The 12535-nt window shown below is 39.6% G+C and overlaps 1 protein-coding gene across 1 annotated transcript in view; it reads right to left on the reverse strand.

The window, feature by feature from the left end:
- Nucleotides 1–12535, reverse strand: part of PAPPA2 (pappalysin 2) — a 226291-nt gene that overhangs the window by 35924 nt on the left and 177832 nt on the right. The window contains exons 17-19 of the mRNA XM_006754525.2: nucleotides 10139–10307; nucleotides 8612–8747; nucleotides 5835–5944 (exon numbers count right to left, since the gene is read on the reverse strand). Of these exons, the coding sequence (XP_006754588.1) occupies nucleotides 5835–5944; nucleotides 8612–8747; nucleotides 10139–10307 (415 nt within the window). The remainder of the gene's footprint in view (nucleotides 1–5834; nucleotides 5945–8611; nucleotides 8748–10138; nucleotides 10308–12535) is intronic.

Raw genomic sequence — 12535 nt, forward strand, 5'->3', positions numbered from 1 at the left:
TCTGTGTGCCGACCAAATAGGGTTAATGTGAAACCACTGGGACTCAAAAGGGCACCAACGTTATGCTGGTGAGTGTGAAAAGACACTCAGGTTAGGACACAAGCTACTTTCTCATTCCCAACAGCCACTTCCAGATGCACATTTAAACAAACAGTCATCTACTCTTCATTAAATGACAACTCATTTTCATTGAGCTTCTTCCTTTTAATTTTGTATTTTAAAATTTTCAAAGACCTACTTCAGGAAAAGAAGAGGTCCCATAGGAAGTTTTCAAGGAGACAGAGGGATTCTCTCAATAGCCTGCAACCCACCCACCCATGTGCAGACTTTCATACTCACATTTTTATTTGGTACAATAGGAATTCAGTTCAATGGTAAGAAAAATAACACATGGGGAGATAGGGGCTTTACACAAGATATCACCTCTATTAGTTGGAAATTACAGACCCTACAATGCTAAGACTACAGTAATCAGATTGGAGACAATTGCATACATTAATATGGGTATATATGAATATATACCTCATGGTCAGCTATGAGAATAGGAATCTGCAATATTCTCCTGGAATTACATGACTGTAAACTAAAACTCCTCCTTCACAGCTTCCCTAAAGGGAAATAAACACTAAGAATCCTAACAAATTTTGATATTCAAAATTCCATATCGTACTATTGTAGAAGGTGCTTTGGCATAAGTTATCATTGTACTTTAATAAGGGGATTATTAAATCTATTCAGGACTACAGATATATAAGGTAACCCAAAGAGGGGGTTCAGCCTCCTGAGAAAGTGAGCTGTTCTCCTGCTCTTAAAGCCATTTAAGCAGACTATTTACTTATAAGCTCTGCTACCTGGAAATGATTCTCATTTATGTTCTGAAGCAGGCACCAGTGGAACTCTATCACCAGGTAATGGTAATAAAAATGTACAATAACTAGTACCCTTGAAATGTGAATGCAGGCCACTGGATTCCTTCTCTTAGCACTGTATCCACTAACAACCCTCATTCCCACCCTAATCAGTCAACATTCAGTTCAGATCACAGGTATGCATCCCAGTAGGAGCCAGGGATGCTCTCAGAGTGCTCAATGTCTTCTGGGGAGGATGTGGAAGAATGTCAAACCCTCCAATAAAGGAATACTTGGCCTTGAAACTATCTCATGATGACCATTGCCAGATGCTCTAGAACATGCTGAACTTTGTGTGTCAGCTTCTCTTCTATCCTCTAAACATTCTACCGGGTCCATCCCTTTTACAAATGTAGGAGTGTTGGGTTTATTTAAAACTTCAGAAATTCTCAAAATATATTGCAAAGGAAAAACAAAAGAGAGGAAAAGAGTCTGTCTTTTCTTTCTATTCTTTCTCTCCAAGGCTCTTTTCTGCTATTATTTCCAATTTATTTTTTATATCTTTATATTATGTAACTTTATTTCATGATCATGTAATATTTGTAAAATATAAAAGGCATAAAAGGGTACATAACCTCTACCCTGCTTCTGATCCCACAACCCATTTCCTCCCTTCTACTTTTAGTTGTCTTCTGTATCATTATAGAGATAGTCTATGCATATACATACATCCTATATAATAAAAGGGTAATATGCAAATTGACCCTAATGGCAGAACAACCAGAACGACAGGTCACTATGACACGCAATGATCACCAGGGGCAGATGCTCAACTCAGGAGCTGCCCTCTGGTGGTCAGTGTGCTTCCACAAAAGGAGTGCCGCTCAGCCAGAAGCCGGCTCATGGCTGGCAAACGCAGTGATGGTGGCGGAGGTCTCTCCTGCCTCTGCGGCAGCGCTAAGGATATCTGACTAACAGTGGGGAGTGGGCCTAAGCCATTAGTTGGACATTCCCCAAGAGCTCATGGGCTGCCAGAGGGATGTCTGACTGTCAGCTTAGGCCCGATCCCCTGGGGAGCTCCCAGACATACCCTGAGGGCTCCTGGACTGCAAGAGGGCACAGGCCAGGATGAACCCCCACCCCCTGCCCCCAAGTGCACTAATTTTTGTGCACTGGGCATCTAGTATATGTATAAAATCCTTTCTTTCCTCACACAAATAATAGAATACTGCAATTTTCTTCTGTGCTTTGGTCTATTGTTGTTTGCTTGCCTAACTTTATTTCACTTCACAATGTTTCCTGGTTGTTCTATACATTTTATAGTACCTGGTCTACTGTGTCCTATTGACCACACAGTGCTCCACTGCAGGGATGGACCCTAATTACTAAACTAGATCTATATTGATGGGTATTTTGTTCTAACAGACAAAGTCTTTTGTTATAAAAGACAAAGCTTATGTATAAATCATTTCACACGTGTACAGATACATCATCCATAGAATAAAATTCATGGCTGTGGAATTAACAATACCCATGTCCTTTTTTTAATGATCTATAATTCAGTCTTGAGACTAATTCAGACTGGCAGCCTTCCTTCATTTCTATAAACATGTGTAAGTTTCTGGTCCCTGTGTCTATGCCTTCCTAAATTTCAAAGTCCTTGAGAACAAAAACTATCTCCCACTCATATTTCTTATCTCAGTGACACAGAGAGAAACGATGTTTTACGAGTAACTGTCAACCACTAAATATGATGTTGTATTGCTAGGATTCTCCCTTGTCTTCTGGCCAATGAATGTCACTCATCCTGTAAGTAAAGATATGCATATATCATTAATTGAACTAGTTATCAAAATTGGAGGAAAATTTCAAATGCTTTTCAGGACCTACATTTTATGGGTACTTTGTGGTGGTGAGGTGAAAGAGGGGAGTGAAATAGGAAGTAAGAAAGGGGCATAGAAGGTCCTGGTGAATGTGTTAAATTCATGAAACAAGGGGACTCTTCTGCCATGGCAGCTTACATAGCAAGCCAACCAAAATCTAAGCCTGTGAATTCCTCAAGGTCATTCAATTGAAACATAAGGACAGCCAATCATACAACAAGGCTTTAAGCTACAGCCAATCAATCAATAACTTCCTTGCTTTGCTTCTGCCTTTTCTCTATAATAAAGTATTTCCCTGGCAGGGTGCTTCTAGCTACTCCATTGGAATTGATTTTTGCTCAAGTAAGCTCAAAATCTTAAATGCTTCGGTTTATTTTTTAACAGCTCAATATGACTTTCTTATTTTCTGGAACGTTTTTGGCAAATTATAATCACATATGATTATATTTGAATGGCTACAGAAAATAATTGAGAAAATAACTTTATATCCTCTGTGCAACTTATCAAACCTTAACATTTTGCTATATCTGCTTCCCCAGTATAATAAGTCACTAAAGATGTAATTAATGCCCCCTATATGTGTGCCTCCATTATCATTCTCCTTCCTTACTCCTTATTGGGTAAAACTATTTTGAATTTTTTAATTATTATTGCTATATATTTGTATGTAGTTACAATGATTGCTATGATACTATTGGCAAGTCATTGCTCAGATGAATTCATTGTTCAAGAAGAAGAGCCAAGAATTTGTTTTGAACTTTCAAACAGAAAGAGGTTCAGAGAAAATCAATTTAAATATTTGAGCCATTAAAGTTGGTTAGGCCATTTAAAAAAATTTTTTTAAAGTAATAAAAAAAGGAAGAAAAGAAGGAAGAATAGTATAAGGGAGGAAGGAAGAAGAGAGAAAGAGAGAGAGAGAACCATTTAAGGGCTACTGGGATGGTCTAAAGCTGGATGAAGGCTGTTGCCTAGTTAAATGCCTAAAGGTCACAAGACTGATGGTTAGCCAACATTAAGATCTAACAAAAAAAATTACTCAATTGTGTTTTTTTATTCCATGAGTTGTCTGGCTCATCACATCAGACCACAGAGCTCTGCTGCTGCCCATATTTATGGCAATTTCCTTATTTCTACAGATGTAGCAACCTAAATGTAGCATTATTCTGCATATTTATTTGGGCCATAGTACATTACCCTGGCATCTACTTTCCAGTTCCTCTTCCTTTGCTCTCCAAGACCCTCTTGACTAGTCTTCTCTAACAACGAGGACTCAATGCCTAGAGACGTATTCAAAGAGAGTGAGCAATTCCATGCTTAAAGCTGATGAAAAAGACGACCTTTCCAGGGCTCATGGGACTGGGCCATTTGTTTTCCCACTGACATGGGGCAAATGTGACTGGAGCTGTTAGACATAGCTGTACCCTTCAAGAGGACAGTTTGGAGGGTGGTGGCCAGGATTAGGACATGAGGAAGCAGAAGGGTGGGTGACACCATTCTGTTTGAAATTATGGCTCCTGGAGGAAACGATCTTTTCTTTTTCTTCCTGCTTCTCTCTTCCTCTTAAAACATTTTGTTTTTATTTTAGTAATTATTAATCTTTTGGGGACCAATTGTGAAAAACAGAGCCAGAAATCATAAGATTTGTTTTGACTGAGTAATTCTGTTGAAAAACTGGGGAGGTTAAGAAAGGGATTTCATGCAGTGTTGAGAATTCGCAAACCTAACATGTTGCAGCCACAGGAAAATCTCATTAATTTGGACCTCACTACATTAATTTGGATTTCATAATTATAATATACTAAAAAAAAGAAAAGCATTGTCTATAAAAATGGATTTATGAAGCAAACTACTATGGGAAATAGGATGTTATGATGGATGCTCTTGTACTTCAGAAAGAAACACTTTCAAATACAATTTAGAAAAACTCATTTACACCCAAACAGTTGCCACATTATACATAGAAAGTAATCTCTCCATGAAATCAGCTTCCTCAAGGACCACTTCTTCACTGCGGAAGTCAAACCTTAATTTCCTATCTTAAATAGAAAAGCCATGAGATATCATAAAACTCTCTCGTCACAATGGTTAATCATAAAAATTCAACCTTGCACAGGCTTTGTGGAAAAATCAGGTTTGCCTTGAGAGATGGCTCTCTGGAGGTGGGGGCCACTCTTCTCTGGGCTCCTTTATTTTATCTGGCAACCTTGTTCTGAGCCGGGGATGAAATGAGTCATGCATTGAGGACATCTGGGAATAAGAGTAAGGCATCATTCCTACCCTTAAGAATCTTACGGTTCTGGTGTTAGAATTACAGATAAGAGAAAAGGGAAGAGACAAATTAAGAGGAAAAACAAAGATGAGGAAAGTACCAAGTGCTCCCAGCAACAGTCTAAGGAACAACTCCATAGTCAGGCACCCTGGACCTCAGGCCTCTGGGTGCTGCAGGAGGGCAGTCAGGAGAGGCCCTTGTGTCTGGGTGTGAGCAATGGTACTGCCTGGACATTTGGCTGTCTCCTGCCTGTCCCAACTACCAGATCCCACTGCTCAGTCACCTTGATGGGCGGCATTTATTGGACTGCCGAGAGCCCTTTTGTTTAGCGTCCTCTCTATGGGGATATTTCTCTGCTGGTGCCATCACCACAGAAAGGCCTAGATGTCTGTGTGTAGTAGGTGAGGGAGGAAGACGCCTTCACAACAAAGGCCCTGAAAGTCCACTTGACAATTTCAACCCTTACCTCTTGCTTCTCATAGTCTGAAACATTTAAAAAATAACAGCATGTTTCCTTCCTTACTCTCATCTGTTGGCAAGGCTAAAGATGGAAGTAGATTTTCCATCTTAATTCCCTTCCTGTATTATTTGTTCTTTATGTCTCAGAGTCTTCCTTCTATATTATCTTTGAAATGTTCCTTTGGATGTGGGCCATCTTTTTTCTCAAGCTTTTCCTCTTTTTCCTTCTTGATTTGCAATTCTTCTCTATAGGAAATGACCCATGTAGTTGTTCCCTTTAAGGATGCTTTGAAAGCCTCTGAAATTATTCCAGGGAATATGCTGTCTGTTGGGAACTGCTCTGTCCCCGATATGTGAAAGTGTCCCTTTGCTCACCTGGACTTTGACAGGCTCCATCCAGTGCTCCAGAGTGTCTGCAGTGATGTTCTCAGGCAGAATCACCGAGTCCCTAGGGGGCACTACACATGATGGAGTGCACACTGCACCTGAGGGAACAGAAATTTACAGCACACACATGAACTTCCCAGATCTCAGTCTTTTTCATTTGGAATCAACAGTTTTGCTTTTTCCTCAGCAATTGCCCTCTATGCTGTGGGTCATCATTATCATGGGTAAGGGCAGGGCTGATATTCCTCTTCTATGCACCTGTGAAGATACTTTATACACAATTAGTGAAGGGCCTCTGCCCCCAAGTTCATGCCCTGTGCCCCAGGTGACCATTCCTCTTTCTGAACTCCTTTGGGATCTCGGAATCTCTGCATGAGCCAGCAGTTTTTTAAAAGATTAAGTCCTGGTCCAGCAGACATCCAGGCCCCAACTCCGGGACTCTGGCTAGCCAAGGTCTCTCCTGATTGGTTGATGTATTTTAAGTACATTTAATATTATTTCTGCCTATAGGATCCAAAGTATCTACTACCTAAGGACTTTACTAGCTGACCCATAAATTTTGAAGGCAGATTAATAATTTCTACACTGATGATCATTATGTTGGCAGCCTTGCAAGAAAATGATGTGTTTAAAAGAAGAAACGATGGGAAATCAAAAGCAGAGATTTTGGTCACATGTTTGCCTCTTAAAGCAAAATCTTGGACTCCACTCTTTTGTAGATGGAGTCCAAGTGTCTTCCAAAATTCTATTCAAAGAAGGTACACTCCAGGGTTTTCTATTTCCTCATCTATAGATTTGATGATCTCCAAGTTTCTTTTCAGCTCTCACTATCTCTGTTTTGATGTGTTGTTGTTTTTTGCTAACTTGTATAACTCAAAGAGCCACATGACTCTGAAGGACTCTATATATGTGAATATATGACATATTAATGTAGAAATCTGCCGGAGTCCATTCATTGTCTTCACTAGCTGAGTTTAGACAGAGACCCCCCAAAAGCTAGTAGTCATTGAAAGTCCGAGTAAAAGGCAGGGCTGTGCACCACCCAGTTAATCCAGGACCCACTCAGTTAATTTAGATAATAATAGTTGAAGCATCCCCTCCTTAGTTCCCTTAATTCCTTAGATACTTATGTAGATTCTTGTTGATTATTGTTAATCAGATACTCCCGGAAATCTATTGATGAGCTAATCAGTTACTCTGCCTACACTTGGAAATCTATTGATGAGCTAATCAGTTACTCTGCCTACACTTGGAAATCTATTGATGAGCTAATCAGTTACTCTGCCTACACTTGGAAATCTATTGATGAGCTAATCAGTTACTCTGCCTACACTTGGAAATCTATTGATGAGCTAATCAGTTACTCTGCCTACACTTGGAAATCTATTGATGAGCTAATCAGTTACTCTGCCTACACTTGGAAATCTATTGATGAGCTAATCAGTTACTCTGCCTACACTTGGAAATCTATTGATGAGCTAATCAGTTACTCTGCCTACACTTGGAAATCTATTGATGAGCTAATCAGTTACTCTGCCTACACTTGGAAATCTATTGATGAGCTAATCAGTTACTCTGCCTACACTTGGAAATCTATTGATGAGCTAATCAGTTACTCTGCCTACACTTGGAAATCTATTGATGAGCTAATCAGTTACTCTGCCTACACTTGGAAATCTATTGATGAGTTAATCAGATACTTTTGTCTATTCCTGGAAATTGTTTGCTGACCTGTGTCATTGAAACTTCCTTACCCTAAGGGCTACTCCAGATCAATAAAAGATTGGAGCGGCCTGAGCATCGGTGGAAGTCCTTCGGGACTTGGCCGCCTGGTCCCCCAATATTGCAAAATTATCTCGTGTCTTTTTCTCTCATTTGTTGTGCGGCTCCTCTTTCAGATACCGAACCCTACTCCACACAGAACGTGGAGGGAGTGATACTCAACAGAAATCGGAGGGTGGAGAGATGAGAATTTGTTCATGAAACATCACTTGAGAAGCACAGTCCAAGCTCCCCACTGCCTGACCTCAAGATATCTCAGTGAAAAGGGCAATTTGAAGAGGGTAAAGAACCATCTCAGAAACTAATGAGCTTTCTCATGAACTCCAATGATATCCACTGGCATTACACAAGTTAGAATGGCTTATAAAACCACTGCTTGCTTGTGGAGTTAGCATTAATCTCACAAGGTTTTCCACGAAAAGCATCTCTTTCCCATGATGATTTGGTCTAGCCAGGGCCAAGTTGAGTACACATCACTATAAACCAGTTCTGGCCGCAGAGACCTTTAGTTGCAATTACTTGATTAAGAAATTGCCCAGAGGCTCTGGAGCGTGGTCCTCTGCAGAGAAAGAATGGCTGAAGAGCCACACAAGCAAATGCAATCTCAAGTCGTCCCTTTCGGGAGTTCTCTGCTGCAGCCACACTGCAGACGAGCCCAGCACTTTCTGGGTGTGTGGCTCCACCTTCCCACCTCTCCTCTTGGAACTGCAACTCCTCCCCAAACTCATCCACTTTCAGCCTGCAGTGAAGTAGGTAACATGACCAGACACTATGCAAATAGCTCAGCAGCTGCACCAACATTATACACATGTGGAGGAGTAAAAGGAATGAATTTGTTATAGATTTCTATTTTACTGAAACAGCTCAGAGTCAACTGCATATCCATCCACTCCTCAAGGAGAACAGTGGATCTATTCAAGATCCAGCCAGGCCTAATAAAAAGATAATTTGGGAACAGAATCGGCATCTCTTCCTGAACTTACCGATCCCATAGCCCTGTTCGCACTTGTATTCCACAAAATTCAGTTCCGAGGGTGGTGGTGGACATTCCCCTTGCAGCTTCTCACACAACTTGAACTCCTCAGTCCACAGTCCTTCCTTCGTGCAGAGGATGGAAAGCTAGACGATCGAAAGTAAAGAATATTTCATTATTGCTTTGTTAACTGCATTTAGAGTGGGGAGAGGGGGTGTAATCAAATGACAGTGTTCTCCAACTTCTAGAACTTAGAATAAAAGGTACTCTTGAAATAATAAGTCATGTTGTTACTGACCAAAAAATGTCATGACAATTTTTTTAATGTTTTCATGTGAAGGAACCATGAAGAATTTTGTCATTAATGAAATTTATTTATGATGTGTTTTCCTTTGGCTATAAACATAGAATGAGCTATCCACTATAGCCTACGGATTCTGAGATATTTTTGGGAATTTTTTTCCCTGGTGCTATTTTTCTTTGATTCATCCATACTGTCACACAAATATTGTTTGTGGGAAATGTCAGACTTTTTTCAAGATGAATTTGACCTAGTGAAACTAATTCACAAAATTCTGAAGGTACTTTTTCCCTTTCTGTTTGAATGGATACAACAGAGTTACTTTGGATCTCATCCAATTTCTGTTGCCTTTCTCCACATGTGTGCTGGTTTGTGTGACTCTTGGCTTCACACCTCCAGCAACACAAAGAATCCTAAATGCAAAGAACATACAGAATAGCACTAATTCATGAAACCCAAGAAAGTGAGTTTTTGGAATTACAGGTAACTGTCCCTTCATCTGGCCAATTTCATGAGTCCTTAAACAGTCAGTGCAAACAGATGTGTCTGATTTCTTGTCATATCCATAGCATATTCTTTTCACACCTGTCCTGCAGTGCTTATCTTAGGAGAGTGCTGGACCCTGAGATACAGACATGTGCCAGGAGAGCAGTCAAGGTCACTGATCTTTGCCTAGAGAGCCCGCTTAACTTCCTATCTCACGTATCATGTGGTACTTGTAAAGATTCCAAAATAAAATTGATCTTAATCATATAACCATGATAAGGCTATAGTTTTCTCGTGGGACCTCTTCTGCCAAAATCCTAGAGAGAATAAAAGTCAAACAGCACTTTCAGCATTGCCTTTATTAAGGAATTCATGTGTCTGTTCAGGACTCTGTTCCATTGAATAATATTGGTATTCCTAGGTCAGTGGCCACACATGGGTGGAAATCACATTGCTGAATCAAAACCCCAGCCTTTTTTGGAATTTACCAACGTATCCAAACCATCAGGTTTTTCTTCTTATGCAAAAGAAAATTCTCAAAGAATATTAAAAAACAACAACACACACACATAAAAACAAAAACATGGTATCTTCTGAATTCCCTATGAAATAATAATACCCCAGTTAGAATCCCAACTTAGTAAGGCCCTGTGTGTTGGGATTCACTTATATCATTTCTACTCAAGATTCTTGCATTGGTCATCAAGATTAGGGTAGAGCCTGGCCTAACAAAGTTCAAGTCATCCTTACCCTTTCACTTTCCTGGTTACAGTTGAGCACACATTGGCTGTCGAGCTCAAAGCCATTGGTACATTCGTACATGCCTTCAAACACAGGAGAGGGGGGCTCACACACCACTGGGATGCAGCTGCCTTGCTCCCAGGTTCCATCCTCCAGGCACTGTATCTTCAGGAACTTTCTGATAAGACATAAAACATAATAGTCCATCAGACTGACTCACAAAGGTCATGGAAACACTGGATCCTTAGTAATACATGATAAGAATTCGCAAATAGGCAGGGGCAGTTGGATTTGGTTAGCCAAATGCCCTATCTCTCCAATCTAATGTCGAAGACATGGAAGGAAAAATAGCAATGTACACTTAATAATGATAGTAGTAGCTTGTGTATTGTAACCTTTGATATAGAGCTCTCAAAAGAGATTGGTAAATATCAGTGCAGGGTCTAGATTATTTACAGTTGGGTTTTCTCTAAGCCTTTCATCTTGGAGCAGTCTCACACCTAAGTGCACTGGTAGGCTAGAATACAGAGATGGTTATCACACACTTAGGGGACCACCCAGTAGGGATTAGAGGGTCATCAGTGTTACTATGGTGATATAACTTAAGTTGCCAATATTTACTGGTTCTCCAGAGAGGGGAGAAGATGCAGTTTTATGAATCTTCTTTTAAAACAGACTCTCTCACTCTGAACTTCAGAAGGGCAAAAGCCTTGCTGGAGATTTCCATGGTCATTTTGTTTGTTTATAGTTGATATTTTTCCTTGGAAAGCATGCGTGGCTTTCATCAAATTCTCAAAGTAGACATGACTCAACACTGTCCTGAAAGACTCGCCCTCCCTTCTCATGCAGAGACATGGCCTCCAACCAAAGAGATTGCATTGGAGGTGGATGGTAACCAACCAATGAGGACTTGCTACTGAGAATTCCATCCCCTTCCTCTTCTGACTAACTGCCAGTTTGAAGGTTCTTTCCATTTTGCAGTTTTAATGAATTTGCTTCTGATTCAAAACATTCCTAGGTACAGATAAGCTTGTGATTCTAAAATAGAAATAATCCTTTGGCCACTGACTCAATCACATAGTGATCTTAAATTGCTATTTCCCAGTATCCTAATGTCCTCTGTAAATTTAAATATGCCCATCATCCACAAACTTCTAATTGGTTACTGTACTACTGTACAATCCCTCCTGTATATTTCCCCAATGTTCAAACTTTACAATAGTGTACCTTTATCACATTGCTTTATAAATGTGAACATTTGTCTTTCTCTGTAGGTCGGAAGCTTCCTGAAAACAAGGAATCTTATTCGTGTTTTGTCTTGTTGTTTTTTTCATTCATGGGAACTAAGTAATATCTGGTTTATATTAGGCATTAATTAAATATTTGCCAAATTGAATCATTTAACCCAAATTCCCAGTGTGTTAGGCTCATTGTAGAGCATGTTACATAGTTTAACCAACTGAATAATCAGAATACTCTGATGTTATAAAGAAACACGCTCAGAGATGTTAAGTAATTTGCCCAAGGTCCTATAGCACAGCATGCATTTGATTTAAAATAATTTAAATAAAATTTAATATTTTAACAATATCCACTTAGAAATAAGTGAAGGGCTTCATTTATTATTCAATAGTCATACCTTTATTCCCAGGAATATTTTATAATAGAAATCTGATTTTATGACTGGAATTCTTTAGCACTATAGCTTATGTGGCCATATACCTACTATATATTAATAAATACTATTTTGGAGCTATATTTCACCTTACATATATTATTTCACTTGCCAGACACCTACATATATTATTTCACTGAATCTCCCAAACAGCAGTTAATGGTAAATATTATTATCTATATTTCAGAGAAGAAAACTGTGCCTGAGAGAACATTAAAGCTAGAGATCCACAGGAAAGGATACAGACAGTACTTGGACCTAGGTCAACCTGCTGCCAGAGCCAGTGGTCCCTCCACTGTGTCAGGCTTAATTGCCGTTTAATGCTTTACAGTCCACTTTGAATATTAATAGCACCTCTCTCCTACGGAATATCCCAGACGTCCTTTATCTTGATGCTTTATTTATTGGTGTGGCAAAAACAGAAGATTCATTTAAAACTTTTGAATTGAGTAATAAATTACATAGACAACATTAGGCAAATCTTAGTAGACAGCTCAAGGAATTTTACATGTGCACACAGCTGGGGAACCATGGTAACCACCACTCAGATCAAGATACCAAGCATTTCCAGTCCCCCAATGCTCCTGTGGTGTTCCTTCCCAGTTAAACCTCCCCACTCGCCTGCAACCTGCACTATTCTTTCATCAGCATAGATTAGTTTGGCCTGATCTTGAATTTTAGATCAATGAAATCACACACAATGTATTCTCTGGTATGTAATTTCTTTCCCT

Source organism: Myotis davidii, unplaced genomic scaffold (genome assembly GCF_000327345.1).
Source record: "Myotis davidii unplaced genomic scaffold, ASM32734v1 scaffold591, whole genome shotgun sequence".
NCBI classification, from domain to species: Eukaryota; Metazoa; Chordata; class Mammalia; order Chiroptera; family Vespertilionidae; genus Myotis; species Myotis davidii.